This window comes from Emydura macquarii, unplaced genomic scaffold (genome assembly GCF_026122565.2).
Source record: "Emydura macquarii macquarii isolate MOO-44397 ecotype Brisbane River unplaced genomic scaffold, CSIRO-AGI_Emac_v2 contig_2636, whole genome shotgun sequence".
Taxonomy (NCBI): Eukaryota; Metazoa; Chordata; order Testudines; family Chelidae; genus Emydura; species Emydura macquarii.
In genome coordinates, this window is record NW_027132773.1 from 11499646 (window position 1) to 11520672 (window position 21027).

Sequence of the window (21027 nt, forward strand, 5' to 3'; positions counted from 1 at the left end):
AAAAAGAACAGCAGTATAAAATGTACAGCGCAGTTTTTCTCTTTTAAATGTCACTTTATTTTAAATTCATTTTTCAAACAGTTTGTTTTGAGGCTATGTAGTTCTTGTGCCTAATTACTGTAAAGGATAAACAGTCAATCACTTCTAAGAACCATTGGAGGATCTTCACATGTAAGAATTTAAAATGTGACGATCTTCCTTGCCCTAGGATTGTGCTCCAGAGTCTAAGTTTTCATTTTGCTAGCAAGAAGGGAAAAGAGAGAGGGGTCTTTTGTTTGTTTTTGTGTTTTTAATTCATGAGGCACTCAGATACAACAGTGATAAAAGTCATGTAAGTACGTGGATATATAAGTTGCAGTTCCCTGGTATGCCTTTGTCAAAACTCTCAATTCTAAGCCTCTTTATCAAAGCCTCCAGATTTTCCATTTCTGTATTTATGTGCTAGATATAGAGTGAAAGACAGTGTCCAAGTATGAATAAATGCTCTATAGTTTAGCCCAGTGAATTCTGGTCATTTGTGAGGCTGCCACAAAGCCCTAAGCCTTTCAATTTCAAGTCTTTCCTTTTGCCCAGTGTTGGCAGATGTACAAGCTCATGTTGCAGTTGGAGTACTTTTCCTGCACAGATGTTAGTTAGGAAAATCATTTGCCTTGTAATTCTTCACTGAAGAGATCATCTTGCAGGATTCTCACTCACAAATCCACTTACCCCTCAGAGTTTGGAGGTTACTATTTAGAGATGTCTTATTTTTGCACTTTAAATTTTTTCTGAAACATCTTTTGTTTTTCCCACCGTTGATCTTCTTGAATAGGCTTTTCTTTCTGGGTGCTTCATCTCCCATGCAATAGATGGAACTGACTGGGCATAAGCATACTTTGTATTCAGCCAGTTGAGGGGAACCTCACTTACACCCTACCTTGCTATCTGTTTAAGGGTAAAAAACAAAACTTTGAGAGCTTGAGGAATTATGCTCTGCTCTCTACTGAGCTAAACCTGGGACTGAGAATCCTGCAAGATATCTTCAGAGAAGAAATGTTACAAAGTAGATAACTTTCCTTTGTAGAAAGGTTTGTAGGATGCTCCAGCAGGATCTTTTATTAATACCTTCTTGTTTGGGGGAATTTGGTGCATTTCAGAGACAAAACCAGTACAAAACAACAACCAACCCTCTTTTCATAAGGCTTTCTTTGCATCCCAACAAAAATGTAGAATCCAGGAGTGAATAAATTAGTTGGTGACATAGAAAACTCTCCATTCTTTTTCAGGGAGTAGAGATAGAGACAGTGTGGGCATGTGTGACGCACATACTTATTGTTACATATTAGCATTACATTTCCTTCTCTATTGCATGGAATTTAAATATAGCTTGCTATGTTCTTCAATCTCTTCCTTTCATTCTCTTCTCTCTAGATGCATCTATTATTTTTTTAATCTATTGTGGTCTCTCACACTTTTTCTTTCCCTTCATTCCCACTGATTTTTCTCTCTCCTTCCCCATGTTTTTCATTATTTACCTCTTTACTATCCATGTATCCTTCCCTCTTTCATTTTCATCCCTTACAATCTCATCCACACTTCTTTAGCTTTTTATCCCTAAATATATTTATTCAGTCAGGTTCTAATGTGTATATAAAGTTCTTAGTTGTGCTTCACTTCTGATGTACACTTGTGTAAAAATCCCAACTTCTTCAAGTACTTGTCTGTGTGGAACACACTCACTGTGCATGCACCTCATATGCATGACACTGGAATCTTTGAACAGCAATGTTCATTGGGTTTCACTTATGCTGTGCATGTCCTTGTGCCCTCCCAAACATGAGGAGACACAGAGTATAGCAGTTGATTTCCTGTTACAGCTAGCAGTGGAGAGACAAAACCAGATTGTGTCCATCCACGTGCTACCACTTAATGTTTTCTCTTTTCCTGTTAGACACCAAGGAAAGGTAGAGGAGGATACTGGATCAGACACAGTTCCTGTCACCAATCTACTTCCCCTAAAAACAGAAAAGCTGAGAGCATAAGAAGAACTATTTTCCTTTGATCTACTTATAAGAATTGAGTGCAAAGCCCTTTTGTAATACAGGACCAAGTGACACAGGATAAACTTCTTACTCTGTACCTAGTAATACCAAAACAACCTGAGTACTTATATCTGGTACCAATGTCTCCACACCAAACCCCTCAGTACCGGCTCTGACAGTCAAAGCCCTAATCGTTCTGGCAGAATTATTGTCAGATGTCACTAGTTTTCCAGCACCATCATTTCATCCCCTGTACTGAGGACACAGCAGTCTGAGAGAGTTAGATAGCCTGGCCCATTAAAGACTATCCTAAAGACAAAGATCCTAAGAAGCTAGATCTCTCTGGAAGAAAGGGGTTATTTCTCTGCCTCTCTCCAGTCACAAATAGCAAATGACCAGCATTGTTTGCTATGTGTGATTTTTATTTTTAACTTGGGACAAAGTATCTCCCTCAAAATGCCAAGGAGGAATTAAAATCTATAATATTGGAGGGTCTGCTAGTAGCAAAAACATCTCTCCAGGCTTCCATGGATGTTTTGGACATGGCTGCTCAAACCATTACTGTTTCACCTTCCTGGGATTACAGTCATAATGGGAACATCATGGCTACAAGCATTACATATCCAAGAGGAAGTGCAGAATACTATTGAGGATCTGTCTTCTGAGGGCATGGACATATTTAACAACTATACAGATGATTATTTTTATTTGCTGAAGGATTCCATAGCCAGTTTATGATCTCTAGCAATTTATACCCCTGCATCCTGATGGAAGCCCTTCTGATATCAAAGCCAGAACAAGTAGAGAACACTTAGCTATTCTCAACAGCCTGCTGATAACTGTACTAGGAAAAAGCCGGGTTTTCATGACCATGGTGATCTGTAACAACTAGCTATGATGCATAGTCATCTAGCAGTAGTTTGACATGCAGGTCAAGAGTTGCAATCCAGCCAGAACAGAGTCTGCATCCCCAAAGCCTGCCTTGGGATCCTGTTTTTCCTTATCCTCTCAGGCTTGGACTGGAATAATTATCAACAAATGGGTAGTAGAAGTCATCTCCTGTAGGTTCTTCATTCTATTCCAGTCTCTGGCCCCAACTTCCTTCTTCATCCTGGCACCCTTCTCACAAAAAACAACTGAAAGAAGTGGTTTCCCTACATCATCTAGTAGAGGTACCTCTAGAACTCTTAGGGTTAAAGTTCTAGAACTCCAGGAAGAAGTTTTTACTTCTGGTATTTCTTTATTTGGTGGGGAGAGGGATTCTTCATCCTATCTGTGACTTGAGAAGATTCAACAAATATCTACATATTCTCAGATTCAGGATGATAACATTAGCTTCCATCATTCTTTCTTTACAAGCTCAAGACCAGTTTCTGGCTCTTGAACTACAAGACACCCGCTTCTATACTAAGATCCATATGATCCACAAGAAGTATCTGTGATTGACAGTATAGTCCAGGCGCTATCAATACAAGTTCCTGTCTCAACACACCATTTACAAAGTACCTTGCAGTGGTAGTGGCATATCTGAGGAGACAGAGTGTTCACATCTACCCCATATCTAGATAATTAGCTGGTCAAAGGCAGATCCCATTAGGAAGTCTCCACAGCCCTAAAGTCTGTCCTTGACCTAATTAAAATATTAGGCCTAATGACAAATTACAACAAATCATCTCTCAACTCACCTCAGATATATAGAGTCTATAGGGGCACTAGTAGACTCCAAATCATCAAGGGCATACCTTTCCAAGGAAAGATTTCAATCTATTGAAAAATAATCCCCAACATCAGGTCCATCAACCACAGTGAGGATCAGTCTTAAACTCTTAGATCACGTCAGCTTGCACTTACATGATGCTGCTATCCAGACTTCACCTACGACTGTTACAGGGCTACATAAGGTTGGTGTATCACCCCCCGGGACGTTAGATGGACATGCATATTGTAGTTACAGCTCGTATCCTATCGTTATTAAATTGGAGGACACATTCTCAGAATATCTACAAAGTTGTACTCTTCCCAGCCACAAAGATACTGATACTTCTGGAACAAACGTGGATGCTTATCTGGGTCAACTTCAGATACATGGAATATAGTCCCAGGAGAAGTGAGACTACACATAAACTTCTTAGATCTCTGGGCAATCAGATTAACCTGCAAAGCGTTTCTTCTGGCTTTGAAGAGTCCCACCATACAGATCTCACAGACGACAGATCTGCAATTGTTGTAACCCTGGATGAAGCTTCTCATGGTGAACACTCACCAGGTTGCTCTCCTGGACCCAAACATTGGATGTCACATGCTCTTAGGCTTGCTGGGCTCTGGGCAAAGTCCAGGCACTGGCTTGGACCTTGCACTCCTCCAGTGCAGATCCTCTGTCTACCACTACTTCCTGAGACAGAGGACACTGCAGTCAAACTGCCTAGGCCCTGAAATTATGCCAGCATTCCCAAGCCTCCCCCATAGCTCTTGCATGCTCCAAGAGTTCCATTGACGCTATAGACCCCTGGATTACTGTTTCACCTTTCGGGGACTGTGTGTCAGTCAAAGCAAGTAAAACACAGACTTTTCACAGAAATTTCTAAGCCAGTTATGCTTTACACACAGACAAAGCACAAGAGCTGTACAGATCTGTGGAAAAATAACAAAAACCTGCACACAAATCTGTGTCTCAATTTTGTCACCATTCAGAGAGCGTTTTGAGTTTTGGTCATTTCTTTCAAGGTCCCATGGCCCTCCTCATCTCCTCCTGCACAGCCTTGCTTTCTGTTTCTGTTTACGATTTCATCTTTATAAAATGGCCAGTTAGAGAGCCTTCCCTTTATAAGGTTTTAATCAGATGGCTCTCCAGTGTCCCTTGTCAGGTGATCTATTATTTGGTTACAAGCCCTCTTGGGAGCTATGGTTCTTCTGGGCAGTTGTCAGCCTATTGTTTTAAGGTACATTCATTTGAATGGAGGATCATCCAGGTTAACCATTGTTGATCAGTTTCCATTGTTAGCTGTCTGCTAGTTGCAGGAATTTCTCTTAACACCTGGGGTTTTCAACTCAAGATTGAGGCTTCAGAGCCAAGATGAAAGTTCAGAGCAATTTTACAGTCAACATGGCATTCAGAAAACAAAATTGAGTTCTAGCATATGTCTATACATGTCTGTATTAATCCATCACAATGATGTAGTGTGTGGAAAAAACAAGATATTCATTCATCACCTTTATGTCAAGAGGTAATCAAATTAGAGAAGTGGCGTTAACTCCAGAGTATAACTCCAATAGCCTTTCATCTCAGAGGGGTCAACAGCAACTTGTTGGATTTTTCTCAGTGAACAATCTGACCAATCATGAATGGTCTCGGAAAATCTCCATCTTCAGGCCAGTATTTCACCAATGGAGTGCACTCATCATGGATCTATTTGTCACCACAGAGAACACAAAGTGCTCAGAATTTTACTGCAGGGCAGAGCATGAGTCCAGGATCTATGCACGAGTATTATGTATTTGTATTACCATAGTGCCTAGGAGCCCTAATCACAGACCAGGACCTCATTGTGCGAGGTGCTATAGAGAACAAAAAGATGGTCCCTACCTCAAAGAGCTTACAGTCTAATTATAAGACAAGAGACAACAGATGAATATAGGCAGATGGAGCAGTACAAGAAACAACGATACAATATCGGTCACTATGATAGGCTGTAGTCTCAGCGCACCAAGGTCTGCTGTATGCATTTTCTCCAATTCTTCTAATAAGTGGAGTGATAAGAAAAATCAGGCAGGCGGCAGCTACACTGGTCTAATAGCTTTTTAGTCGTCAAGGCAGTTCTGGCTGACTGATCTAATTCAACAACTCAGCCTTCAATACATTTCCAGACTTGACATATCACAGAAATCACAGCCAAATTCTACATCCAGACCTGAAACCATTACATCTAACAGCCTGGAAGTTGGCTGTTTTATTACAGGTACAAGAAATCTTACTTCAAAGCAAGAAGCCTTCCATAAGGAGAACCTTATCCTCCAAATGGAAACGATTCTCAATCTTTATACAACCATGACCCTTTGGAGGGCCGTAGCCCCATGCTTTTGACTATATGTTGTACCTAAAACTCTCTGGACTCTGTTGCTTTCATCAGGATCCACCATGCAGCAATTTCAGAATGCCAGCCTCTGGTTCAGAAGTTTATTGGACCAAAACAAGTTAGTCCAATAAAATTTATTTTCTCATCAACCTTGAGTCTCTGGTTCAGTCATGCTCAGTATTCTTTCACCCTACTATTTCTCGATTTTTAAAGGGTTAACTTTATACTTTCTCTCCACTCAGGGAGCCCCCTTGTTCTTGAGATCTCAGCATTGTCCTTGTGAGTGTCGAGGAGCCCTCCGACCCATTTGAACCTGTCTGTGAACACTCTCTTCACCACTGTACTCTCAAGATGGCCTTTTGGTGGCCTTTACATGATCAGGAAGAGTAAGTGAACTCCAAACCCTCATGGCCAACCCTCCTCATAGCTTATTCAATAAAGATAAAGTGGGGTTGAGACTTCATCCTAAATATATTCCCAAAGTTGTTTCAGATTTCCACTTTAAGCAGTTGATTGATCTCCCTGTTTTCTTTCTTAAACCTCATTTCACTCCAGGGGAGAAGAAACTCCACTGCGTAAATGTTTTTAGGGCCCTGCTATGTTACCTAAATAGCACAAAGCCCTTTAGATAGGCTCCCTATCTTTTTATTGCACTAGATAATATTTGTTGGAGCAAGTCATATCTTCTCAGAATTTAATCTAAATGGATTATCCAGTGTATTTCAATCTGTTACTTCATGGCAGGCCTACCACATCTCCCTAATATCAAAACTCATTCGACCAGCACTCAGGCTGCCTGCTCTGCACGTTTATGGGAATATTCCTATATCTGACCTGCAAAGCAGTGTAGTTGTAGCCATGTGGGTCCCAGGATATTAGAGAGACAAGATGGGTGAGGTAATATCTTTCATTGAATCAACTTTTGTTGGTGAGAGAGACAAGCTTTTAAGCCACACAGAGCTCTTCCTCAGGCAGCCACTTGGGGTAATCCTTTCACTTTTGTTAAACACAAAAATTACAACTGTGATCCTAGAATATATTAGGCAAGGCATTTCCAGGAGAGAGAGAGAAGTATTAATGTCATTGTACAAGTCACTGGTAAGACCTGATTTGGAATACTTTGTACAGTTCATGTTCAAGAAAGATGCATTTAAACTAGAACAGGTGCAGAGAAGAGCTATAAGGGGAATGGAGGGCCTATTTTATGAGAGGAAACTGGAGGAGTTTGGCTTGTGTAATCTAGCAAAAAGAAGGGTGAGAGGGGATATGATTGCCCTGTATAAATGCATTGGGGGGATAATTACTAGGGAGGGTGAAGAGCTATTTAAGCTAAAGGATAATGTTGGCACAAGAACAAATGGATATAAACTAAACTATATAAATTAGAAGACGGTTTCTAACCATCAGAGGGGTGAAGTTCTGGAACAGCCTCCCAATAGGATTTGTGGGGGCCAACAAATTAATTAGTTTTAAGAGCGAGCTGGACAAAATTAAGAGTGCCGCTTAATTGATGGGATTGGTTATGATGGTGGGGGGCATGGCTCAGTGGCCCTAAGGCTTTGTTCCTAAATCTCATGCTTCAGAGATTTAGGAACAAAGTAGAATCCAAAACAGATCCATTCCAGCAGGTGTCAGGAATGGATTCTCCCCCCTCCCCCAATTGTGTATTTTTGAAGGGTTGCGGTTTTTTTGTATCCTTCCTCTGAAGCATCAGGGATGGCCGCAGCAGGGACACTGGGTGGGGTGAGCCAGGGCTCTTCGGTGGCACTGAGCATTCTCTCTCTCTCAGGTGGTTGGTTGGCTGGTTCTTGCTCACATGCTCAGCCTCTATATATGGGGTCAGGAAGGAATTTTCACCTGGGTCAGATAGGGAAGGAACTTGTGGGTTTTTTGCCTTACTCCACAGCATGTGAGTGCTGATAACTTACCAAGATTATCTGTGTATATCTCATTTAATCATTTCCTTGCCATTACGAGGATCTCGAGCACTGGTGCATCTCAGTCCCTTTTATTCTCTGCCAGTGGCACATAATAGTCTAGTTTCCTGTGGGCTATAATGCTTTTGTCTAATTTTAGTTATTGGATTTAGTGTGTGGGTGTTGGTGGCATGAGATATACAGAAGATCAGACTACATGATCTAATAGTCCCTTCTGGCCTTGAACTCTCACTCTGTGACTATGCCTTTGGCCTGGCCTTGAGATCAAATGCCAAATTTGAGAAGGCAGGGTTACAATCACTGTTAGTGACAGATAGGACTCCTTGATTCCATTTTCCAGATAGGGTACTGTTAGCTGTTCACCTTGAGAGGGATCCATGTGGACAAATACTCAAAGAAGAAAGAACTGTTATCCTACAGTAACTGTGGTTCTTCAAGATGTTTTGTCTATGTGGATGCCACAACTCAATCCCATCCCTGCTTCTTCAGTCTTCTCTAGCTGTGATTCTGGATTAGTGAGGAACTGAGGGATGGCTGTGGCCACTCTGCCCTTTATGCACTCATGTGGGGTGGTCATGAGGATATGCAAGGCCCAACAGACACTGCTGCTCAAAGATTTTTATCTCACACTCATTAGATGAATGCACACCTAGAGTAGGCTCCACGCAGACCAAATACATTGAAGAACCACAGATATACTGAAAGGTAAATTAACTATTCTTTCCCTTTTTTCCTTCTGAGTATTAAGTTATCTTCAAAGAAAACTTTAACTGAAGAATCATTGATGCTAAATACTGATTTTCTGTTTTCAGGATGATGTTTCATTGAATGGATACAGAAAATACTTGATATCACAGTCCTCCCCTGCCCCTCTGACTGCAGCAGAAGAGGAACTTCGACAAATTAAGATTAATGAGGTACTATACTGTCTGGGAAGACAGGCGGGAGGTGAGTGGGGAATTCCTGAAGTGTTGTAGGAGGAAGCCTGCAGGAGGAGAGAAGCAGACCAAACAGTCAAAAGGTTTCAGAAAACCTGCAGGGTGGGACAGGGACCCACAGACTAGGGTTGAACATTTGACCAATTCAAAAATAATTGGCTAATTGACTGGTCAAATAATGTAAAAAATAGTCCAGTATTATAACGTACTAACTTACTAGCACAGTAACAAAAAAGGATAAGACTTGATGTTCTCCAACAGGCTTAGGCGTAGATAGATACTTGTGCCTAATAATTACAAAAAAAACCAAGTTATTTAACTGTTATTTTAACTCAGAAAAACACAACGAAAAGAATTTGTAACAAATGAAAGAATAATTTTATTATTTCCTTTTTTAGTAATGTTAGGTTAGCATTTAAATGTGAATGTTATTCAAGACTGAACAGTTACAGAAGAAAAGAAAAATGAAATGAAACATGAATAAAACAAACACATAGGAAATATAAAAGGAAAAAGTCATTTTTAAATGCACTTATGCTAAGTAGGCAGCAGTCCAACTCTTTAAACAACTTAATGGCTGTGCATCTTTTCTCTTTGTATTGGGGGGAGGAGGTTTAATGACAGTGAACCCTCCTTTCCCTCCTCTACTTACTTTAGAGTTGATTGCTGGATGTTTGTCTAGGTAGTTTAGACTGTAAGCTCTTCAAAGCAGGGAACTGTCTTTTAACTTGTTTAATGTGGTTTGTAAACTGCCATGTACGTTGATGACCTGGTATACAAATAAAAATATACATACATACAATACTTGTTCTAGAAGATTCCAGCCAATCATGATGTGCAGCTTCCAATTAGTTCACCTTTTTCCCAACAGGTGAAATTAGCATGTAGTAAAGTGAGTGATCAAGACTTTTAAGTAGGCTTGCTAACAGAGGGCTCCAAGATGCAATCAAAAAGGTAGGCGGTTGCCTACATCGGGGCATTCTTGTTGGAATATTTGACAACTTGGCCGCAGTCAACTGACATTATTTGACGAGTCATTTGACTGGCTTACCAAGCCTAAACACATAGACAGTCCTATTTTCAGCTACTAACTTGGCTTGAAATGTATACCTTAACAAATACAATATGTGCAGTGTGATTTAGCATTGTTCCAAGTACCTTAACCTTTTCATTTCCTATTTTGTATGTTTTTAGATTTTTAAACTTTAATGTTGCATTAACGTCAGTTTTTAATATTAACATCTTGTGTTCATTTAGATGCAGGTCTAGCCCTTTTAATGTTGTACTTCAGTTGTGGTGATGAACACAAATCAGCCACGGAAAATGTTGCGTGGCATTGGAAGATATAGTCTGTATATAAATAAACTGCCAAGATAAATTCTGATGAGTTAGATTTGGAAAAAAAAAATACAGGCACAGAGTTCATGTTGTGAAGCAATGCACATGTGCACAATGGTTGTCTCTGAAAAGTGACTCTAAGTGACATCATTAGTTTCCATATTCGTAGGTTTTTGATGAGTTCCAGATCAAATCTGCTAAGTTTACAAGAAAAGAGCTGTTTTTTTTCCTCTAACTGCCAGCCAGTACTAGGATTCCACCTAGAATATGGAAGTCAAGCTGTTTTCTTTCTGGTTTATACATAATTACCAGTATAAAAGATTCTGAAATTGCAGTTTAGCTAACTGTTCTGTTGATACTTCAGCCACTTCAGCACTGCAGAGAATAGAGTTATGGGAAACTATTTAAAAAATAGGAAATTGGTTTTTTTTAACAGTAAGTTAATGTGATTCTGTCAACATAAAAAGGAACAGATCTGTTGAGTAAGGCCATGCCATGTTAATCACTATTTGTTTACCATAACTGCCCTTTAACAGTATCTCTGTCATTTACAGAATGCAGAATGAAATAGTACTTACTCTGAGACTAGAAACTGTGTTCATACTTAGAAGATTATAGTTTAAACTGATACATATTAATTCCAGGTACAGGTGGATGTCGGTGTAGATACCAAGCATCAGACACTGCAAGGGATAGCATTCCCTTTGACTAAGGAAGCTATCCAGGCTTTGGAAAAACTGAAGAATAAACAGCTCAACTATGTGCAACTGGCAAGTACAAAATATTGCATTTAATTATTTTGCAGACTACAACAATATAGTAATGGTTTAAATTGTGCATATATGAACATGTACTGCAAATGTTTAATTCAGAATAGGATTCTAAATTATCTGCTTTCTCTGTATCTGCTCTAACCTGTGTTTGTTTAACAGCAAATTGATATAAAAAATGAAACTATTGTTTTGGCCAACACACTCCATACTGAACTTAAGGACTTGCCAAACAGGATTCCAAAGGATTCAGCACGCTATAATTTTTTCCTTTATAAGCATTCCCATGAAGGAGATTACTTGGAATCCATAGGTATGAGAATTCTTATGTGTGAAATTTCATTTGTTCATTTCATATAATTTAGAAGTAATCTTGAGATGGGAAAGATGGTATGTAAAAGATATTTGCAGCATAGTTTCAGTGGTCAAGACTTTCAAACATGACCACTGATTTTCATTGTCTTTCGGGTATTAGACTTTGAGACAGCTTTCAAGAATCCTGATTTTTTTAAAGTGCTGAATGCACTCTGAAAAATCAAGCACATTAGTGTGTCTCCAGTTGGGCACCCAAAACCATTAGTCATATGAAAATATTGGCCAATATCTTTCCATTCATTGGTCACTTATAAGTTTACATTGTAACTAAAGAAGTGCAGTGATGTTACTTCTTTCCCTTCAGATTTTATACTAGATTTTGTTTAACATGTCTGTCACAAGCCATGAGTTTAAGGTAATAGTTCTTACACCATTTTCATTCTGCAGTATTTATCTACTCTATGCCTGGGTATACGTGTGGTATACGAGAACGGATGCTATATTCTAGTTGCAAGAACCCACTGTTAGAAATTGTAGAAAGACAACTTTGGATGCAGATAATTAGAAAGGTAAGCATATTAGAAGTCCCATATCTGTGCAGTGAGGAAATAACATTAATTTCCTTTATCTTGAGTTTTACCTTCTGTATAGCTGGATGGTGTTGGTTAATGTATAGCCAATTGATTTTTGACTACACGTGAATGTCAATATTAAAAATGTTTGAGACCAAATAACCAAGCTCAGCCAATTTATTGTCTATAGAGAAAACTGTATGGTACAATAAACAAAGAGTTAATACATCACCAGTCCTTCTGGGAAGTGGGTTCTTGCTGCATGTTTAGTTAATGTTACACAGAACGCGTGATCCCAAAATATGCCCCCAAAACTACCTCTGTTTATATTAGATTTGTTTACAAATATGAAGCACTGTATACATTATCCCCAGGACTTAAATTCCCCAGTTACCTTGTTTTACTGGTATCATGGTGTACCCCTTTTATCTTGTTTCCGAACACCGCAATCCAAACTAGTTGGGCCATGAAGGCACTCATTACCTATACCAGGGTAGAATATTTTATGTCTTACCTTTGACAGTTTTCCCATTTGCCTGAGCAAAATGTTGAGTTGTACTGTTACAAGGTATTGTGGGATACTCAAGTGAGCAAGAGAAAGCATAATACAATTTATCATGATTATCCAACACTTATATTTAATGTAATATATACCATATTAACACCATGCACATAATACCTATTAATATGTGTGTGACCTGTGTGCATTGGCTAACAATGGTTTATGGGGTCAAGCAAAATTTTATATCTCTGCCTTCCAGTTTATGTCATCTCATCACACAATAATATGTTGGGGGATGAGCATAAGATTTGGAATCAGGCAATCTTGATTTCTAATCTTGGCTCTGCCACTGACTTTTGTTGTGTAGCCTTGGGCAAGTCACATCACCTGTTTGCCTCTGTTACCTTATCTGTAAATGAACATAATGATGCTTGCCTACACACTTCACAGGGGTTTTGTGAGATTTGATTACAGGTTCAAAGCACTGTATAAACATATAAAGTGTGTTGTATAAGTGCTTGTATTCATACATTTTTTCATAAATTCATAAATGTTTATAAAGGCTTTGTAGGCAAACTCAGAACATTGAAGCTCTCCTCCAATTGTCAGTATCTACAGTTTAGGTTAGACATCAGTACATCTACCCATTGGTGTTAAAGGAGCTGTTAGGCAGAAGGAATAGTCATTCTTGGAGAACAGACCTTCAGGAGAGGACCCTCCTAACTCCCCTTCTCATTAGGGACCACATCCTACAATTGCTTTGAGCATTGAATTCCATTGAAGTCAGTGGGCTATTTTGGGGATTTCAAAAACAATCAGTTTTAGGCAGTGACCCTGGAACTTTAATTGCTATCTTTCAGCACCTTAATTAGTGCAAACTAGGATTTGTAAATAAATGCTTGCCTTTTCTAATAAAGAATTCCAGTCCTATATTATATAAAGAAAGAATTGCTTCTGAATTCATGAACTGATAATATTTGGTGGGGCTCTTGAAGGAGTGCAGTACAAGAAATACATTGTTAAACTGCAGATGCTATAAATAGGGGAGAGCTTTTTAGTTTTGTTTCTGTGGATCTTATTTCAGTATTAAAAACATGGTAGGATTCATATCAACCAGACATTCTTTCGTTGCATTGTTCATCTTTTGAAGCTATGTCAAAAATAACTTTGTATCAGTATATTTCTGAGGTAGAGGTCAATATTCTCTCCTTTCTTTAAAATTAAATAACTGCCTGACAAGACCTTTGAAATAACTAGTAAAAGTATTCCTGAGGATTTATTTGACCTCTTGCTGCAAAATAGTTGCTGATGGATCTATTACTGGCCATGGTTGGTGTGCCAGGAAATTCTAAATACTCAGTGGTACAGGGTCAAATAATTTTTCAGAGATCTAAATTCCTACAATAGAACCAGTGGATTTTGACTTGAGAACAATAGTTTCCTTCCAGCCAGGGTTATGTTTTAACACTTTTATAGATAAAGATTTTAATTTATTATAGTTTCTTCCTTAGCTGAAAGTTACATTTGGCTGGGCTGCATTAGGCTGAAGATCATTCAGGTCCATTTTATTCTCTCTGTAGGGAAAGCAACATGTATATTAGTTGCCTTTATAAATATTATTTTTAAAACACTAAATTTTAATAGGTACAATTATTCAACTTTTAGGTTGTGATAGAACATGAGGTTTGAAGGAGTTTCTTCCAGCATGAGATACATATTGCACATTTGTGTTATACTCATGAAATACAAATTGTGAAGCTAAGCTACAAAAACTGCATACCAGTAAGGGTCTGACAAACTCAAAATCAAATGTAGGGTTGCTCAGGTTTATAGAGGGCATTGGACACAAATGAATTAAGGGTCAACATTTCACCTTAAACTCAGAACATTCTTACTTATTTATGTTTTTTAATACAGTTTTCGTGCTTTAGTAAATATAAACTGGTTGTTAAGCAAAATCATGAAATACATTTAATTGTCTCTTATCCTCTTTGGCAGATTGAAATAGATAATGGTGATGAGTTAACTCCTGACTTCCTTTATGAAGAGGTTCACCCAAAACAACATGCACACAAACAAAGTTTTGCTAAGCCAAAAGGTCCTGCAGGAAAAAGGGGAATCCGAAGACTAATTAGGGGTCCTGCAGAGACTGAAACACCTACTGATTAAAATCCGTTACTTGCAATGGTGATAGTACATTACACTAAGAGATGAAAAATTCCATTTTTCAGTAATTAACTGAAATCATTTCATATTGATTGATGTATGCTAGAAATAAGCCTTGTTTTTCCACAGCACTTATCTGGCTCTGCCATTTTAGAGTTTACATTGTCCACATACTGTGGAAGAGTGGTTAATCAGTTCAAATCTAGAAAAGGCTAACAAAACTAGTAGTGCTTTATTTTTAATTATTTAATAGCTATACATTTTATTATCAACTTCTCCTGATCTCTGTACTAAATATTGATTCTACGTAATCTGCGCTCAGTTCTTTCTGTTAGGTTAAATGTCAGTGTGGGGCTAGATTTGCAAATGTTTACTCTCAGAGGTAGCCCATTGAAGCCCATGAGACTATCCATGTGAGTAAAGATTTGCAGGAGTGGATTCTGTAGCCATGTTCCAAATAAATACTTATTTTTTTCCTCGCAACCATCGTGAAGGAAAACAATTTATTGTATGTACTGTATATCTTTGAATGTTCTTTAAATAGAGAAGCTGAATTAAACTAGTATACCTGATGCAAAGATACAGGAATAGCTAGATTATTTTTCACACAGAGGATTTGCTGCTTGAAATTAATTTCTAGTTTTGTGGAAGTGTCATTTAAAGAGACATACCATCCTTAAACTGCTAAGTACTGTATGATCAAATAAAACACTACAAATTTGCATGAGTCAGTGCATTCAGTCAGTGATGAAGCTGCTTTAAAATCACTGTACTAAAATGTTTCTAAATCATGCTGTTAAACTATATTACCTGTACACTCTGATACAAAATTGTTTAAGCCTAGTAAAAGGCTTCATGATACTGAATCAGTTCTTGAGAGAAAACAAATGTATTACAAATGATTTCCCAATGCATTTGCAGTTTCTTTTGCAATATAATAAATTAAAGATGTTATGAAGGCAGCTTTTTTCTTGAATGTTTTGAAATTTAATAGCACGAACATTTACAAATCCAACTTTAAAAAAAGCCAACTGCTGGCAGAGCTTTAATAGCTTTCATTTCAGTCCTTTTATTGTTTTTCTAAATCAGCTACTAAAATAAGCCAAGAAGAGTCTAAATTTGCTTAAACTGGACCTAATCTGTTCAGTAGGAATAGCAGAAATACACATTACATAATGTGTAGGTAAAAATGAAGTATTAGATGTGTGAGTTAAGTTCTGGATGAGCTTAAATAATTAAAATGTGCTTAAAAGCGACAAGTGATGTAGTGGGTAAAGTATATTCCTGATAATGGGACTTGCTTTTTTTAAAAAAGATCTAAATATAAAGGATTTGCAGGTCTTGGATCATTTCATAATACAGTCTGGGTGTTGAGCATGCACATTAACAAATGGCAACATCACAATTGTGCTTATTTCCTGGGAGGTGTATTTTAATCTCATTTTCGGGGGAGATAATGCATTGATACTAATACTTCCTGGTGTGACTTACTTTAGCTCCACCCGTTATTTCCATTACTAACAATGGCTTGTTACCCAGTCTTAGACTGCATTGAACAATCTGAAGACTACAACAGAGAATTTTAAATCTATTTTATACTTCAATAAAATTTTACATTTCAGCTATTTTAAAAAAAATTGTATATGTTGTATCAGTGCTGTTCAAATTTCTCTGATTCTCAGGTAATCCCTTTCCATCTCCTCAGTGCTCTGATCTTCCTTCTTTGCCTCTTTTACCTCATTGTAGGTGAATTTGTATCAAGAGGTGTGTTCTTCCACAGGCTTTTTTTTCCCCTCTCCCTCATCCCCCCACATTTGAGGCATATCTCATGTTTTAGTTTAACAATATAATGTCTGTGCAGTATGTTGAACAAATCACTATAAAATTGCTAAGTGTTTATTTAAAATAACTGAATCAGAAGCTACTTAGTGCTCCCAGCTCCATTTTTTTAAATGTAAAGTTAGACCCTCATGATTAAAAAGCACTACTATAGAAAAATCTTTAGAAACATACTTCGGCAGTGGAAAAAATTTATCAGCCCTGTACTTGTGGTTCAGTTGACTTTTGCATTTAAACTTTTATTTTGAAGTGGGAGTATTTAAAGACCATTATATTTTAGGTCTTATGGTTTTCGGTAATGAAATGGTAAAATCTAGTGGACACATGTAAGTAGTATTACTACACTGCAGTCCTAAGTGTGTGAGGGTTAGAAATTTTGCTTGGGATGGAATTTAAGTTTTTGTTTTAAATGTAATTTTAAAAGGACAATAGTGATAAGACTAGCTGTATTCATCTGGGACTCAGTCAAATAGAAAATATATGATCTTCTGATCCATGACTTTCTGAAGTCTGTGGCTGTAGCGCCATTATGGCAGTCTATCCAGGGGAGCTGCTACAAAAGGGCAGAAATAACTAACTCCTCTATAGTTTTGTCAAAGAATTATACAGCTGGAGGAGAACTAGCAAAATGAATACTGAGTAAGGTGAATCACTCAGGTTGTAAACACCACCAGAGAGGTGCCATCCCTGGGGAGGTTTGGTTCAAACTGGTCTAGATGTTCCCAGAAACCTACAGCCAAAGAAAGTGCTTTTGAAATATAAAGGCTCATTTAAAACCGATTCGGGACCTTTTTTGTGATCCAGTAACTAGACAGGACCATCTGTCCAAGTGCTCCAACCCTTTCCAAAAGGGTTGGAAAGACTTTGGCCTACTAGGGCCCTATAAGACTGGTGGGTGGAGACCTCTGCTAAGCTTTTAGCTCCTGTATAGGAAGTTGGGTTTTTATGTTTTACTGTAATGCATTTACCTTAAGAATAAATGTGCTTGCTTAGAAAGACTGTGTGGTAACTGCTAACAGCTGGCAGTATGCTGTTCATAGCCTTTGTAGAGAAAGCATAGCAGAGGCATGGGCCTTTAGGCAGACTGGCTTGCTGCAGACATCACAGTGTAAGGCAGACTGCTGTGCAGTCTTAAACCTGCTAGTCAGGGGGAGAGAAGTAGTGCTCTTATGGGACCATGGAGGGGGAATAGGGGTTACCATGAAACTATCATGAAACTACCATGAAACTACGTCAACTGTAAGCCTTCATTGAGGCCTCAGGGTGTGTGGGAGAACTGGCTTCTCCACTTACCCTACGGGGGCAGAGAGTGAGGTAGGAAAGACAGTTAATCATCAGACTGCTGAGGCGGGGGCTTTTGAGCTCCCTGTCACAATCACCCAATGGGCTGTTCTGGAGGCCACCCAAAGCCAGACCATGTTAGACTGCAGACCTTTTAAAAAAAAATGTTCATATCAACTGATGGTCAGCATGCGCTGTGTCCAATCTACAAAAACTTGCAAGGTGGAGTGTTACCACACTTTCCCTCCACACCCCCACCCAGAAAGACAAAGTCTCTGCTTATGGTGAAATATTATCTTGGTATAGGAAGCAACCACAAACACTGGGTTGAACAGGGCCTTATGCTGTGCATGCTGAAGTATTCACTCCCACCACATTATCTAACCTGTCATATATGTTTGCTAGACAAATGCACTAAGTAGTATCTGGTTAATACTTCCTTGTCAGTGAATGGTTAGAAGCAGCACACAATACGGGCATTAATAAAAAGCTTGGTCTGTTGTTCCTTGAAACATTACTGGTAATTTGATGGTTGAATGACTCCATTTTAAAATGCTGTTTGCCTTCAGAAAGCACATGGGGAAAGATGTAGCTGCTAGAACAAATGAATGTTAGAAATGTAATGAATAACAACTCAAAACCCCTAGTTTATTTAGTAGATTTAATAGAAAAAAATAAATGATGAGCAAGTGATAAATTACTTTTGAAACACCCACATTACAAAAAGTTAATGTGGGAAAAAGTAGATCTCTTTAAATTAAGATAACTGGGGTTATAGGTTAACTAACTACAACTGATTTGTATAACTAATCAAGCTGTTATAATTGCTCTGTGTAGGCACTGGATAAATCTAAAAGTGATAAAATATTGACTATGGAAACTTTTTCTTCAGTACATGTGAATTGAATGTAAAACTCCTTTAACCACTTCAGTTAAATAAAGCTCTACTTACTATCCATTTTGTAATTTCAATTTATAAATAAAGACTGAATTTTTGGTTCAATGCTTTCTCCGTTTTCTATAACATCTTTCAGCAAGAACCCACATTATAAAGCCAGCGTGCACAAGTACATAGGTGACAACATATGTTTAGAAACAGCACAAAATAAAAACATTCCTGGGGAGAGAGCTGGTGAGTGGAAACAAAATCCTCCAGTTGCTGATAGTGATGAGTATTAATCTTCTAGAGGTTCAGGAAGCAGTGGGCAGCTGCTTCTATAAAACAGCTGAGGAGCCTTCATAGTAGGAAAAATCTCAGTGCCTTTCACATCTTAAACTTTTTAATTTTAATGGAAACTATAAAGCAGTGTATTGCCCTCTGACTTTTAAAGAAAAATCTGGATGTATAACTACCACCTTGGTACCCATGCAAGATACATTGCAACATACTTCAACCATAGCAGTTCAGTCAAAATATCCATTTTACACTACAGATGGTAATAGTATAAACAGATTGGATGATGCCAAGCTGAATTTTGGCCTAAAATGAGAATAATTTAGAACTTCAGTCAAAGAAAATGAAGTTTCCTATTGCCCACAGAATTCAAATTGAGGGGAGAACAACTCTGGTATATTAACACTTCATCAACATGTCCTGGCCTGCTATCACACTGCCTTTCTCACCAACTGGGGAGAAATCTTGTTTGGGAAGTTTGATGGTGGCACACAAAAATTAGAGGGAAGTATCCATAAAGAAGGATGAGGTAGAAGTCAATGATAAACAGGTTTAAAGTGAGGTTGGAGGAGGAAGTATAATAAATCTTACCAGGTGAAAGTCCTAACAACAACTCCCTTGGCTGGTAGTTTGACAGAAGGAGGCTGCCTTTGAAGGGATTTTCTAGCACGTCTGAGAAAGGCTTGTCTCTTGCCTTCTTCTACTCCACTGCTTCCTCTTAGGAGTTTGTGTCCCAGTGGATGAGATGCATGAAGGGTCCTGCCATTGTTCATTTGCGTCCCATGGCTTGGATAACTAAATTGTGATGCTCTATAGGTCTCCATGACATTAACATACAAAAAGGGTTTGGAACTTCTGCTAAGAACTGATCTTTTTGCCCCCATCCTCCCTTCCAAGGCAGGAGCAACAGCAATTGAATTTATACTACAATCTGGAGTTGGATTCCATTCTTTAACTGCCCCTGGCCCAGAGTCCTTCTGGGCTGCTGCTACCGGTACACGGTCGTCTGAGCTCAGAGTCCCCAGACCTAGCTCAGCCTTTATTCAGCTATGGAGTGTAGATACCGACATAGCTACGTTAGTGCTCCAAAACATTACTGTAATTTTAGGACTTGTCTATACTTGAAATGCTACAGGGACACAGCTGCACCACTGTAGCCTTCAATATAGAAACTACCTATGCTGATGGGATTTCCCATCAGCGGAGGTAATCCACATCCTAGAGAGGTAGTAGCTACGTTGATGGAAGAATTGCACTGTCTATAGCAGGGGTTAGGTCTGTTTAACTACATCACTCGGATGTGGATTTTCTTAATATTGTGCGGAAAGGTGGTATTCCTATGTAGCCCTTTGGCAGTGTAGGCTGCATCTACACTATGGGGCTATGCCAGCATAACTGCTGCTACCCTAGTGTATATCTACAGTGCAATAAAACACTCATGGCTGGCCTGTGGCCGCTGACTTGGGCTCACAGGGCTATAGAATTGTCATTCAGATATCTAGGCTCAGGCTGGAGCCTGGGCTCTGGGACCCCCACAAAGAAGGATGGTCCCAGAGCCTTGGCACCAACCCAGACATCTACACTGCAAATTTGTAGCCTTAAATTCAATACAACTTTAACTTTGTTTTAGCTGGGACTTTCTTCTGGTATGAGTGAATTTACGCATAACAGTAAATTGATACCAGTGATCTCATAGTAAATGAAAGTCATTTGGATAACTAGATATGGCAAGTGTTAGGGGTCCAGGTCATTTTCCTTATCAACAGTAAGTATGCTTAAACTCTTCTCCTCCCATCTAATTCTTAGCCTGTCTATTCCATTTTCAGCACTCTTACATTTTGTATATAGAAAAGCATGGTAGATTACCCATCTCTTGAACCACATTAGAATGTGACATACCTAAAACAGCATTTCTACTCCATCAAAAGAGAGAACCTTGCCTACTTCTCCTATGGCAGAGGATGGGAAGTACAATCAAGCCCAGAATGTTCATATCCAAATGTTCAAAAGTGGGTGTTGTGTGTATGTTTAGCTTGAAACATTTGGCCCATTTTTCAGAAGTGCTGGGAACCTACACTTCCTATTCATTGAGTTTAAGGCC

The 21027-nt window shown here is 38.7% G+C and overlaps 1 protein-coding gene across 1 annotated transcript in view; it reads left to right on the top strand.

Moving 5' to 3' along the window:
• The window catches only part of TWF1 (twinfilin actin binding protein 1), a 31969-nt gene extending 13232 nt beyond the window's left edge, over positions 1 to 18737 (top strand). The window contains exons 5-9 of the mRNA XM_067564173.1: positions 8844 to 8948; positions 10952 to 11077; positions 11240 to 11390; positions 11840 to 11961; positions 14465 to 18737. Of these exons, the coding sequence (XP_067420274.1) occupies positions 8844 to 8948; positions 10952 to 11077; positions 11240 to 11390; positions 11840 to 11961; positions 14465 to 14635 (675 nt within the window). The 3' untranslated portion in view covers positions 14636 to 18737. The remainder of the gene's footprint in view (positions 1 to 8843; positions 8949 to 10951; positions 11078 to 11239; positions 11391 to 11839; positions 11962 to 14464) is intronic.
• Positions 18738 to 21027: the final 2290 nt, after the last annotated feature.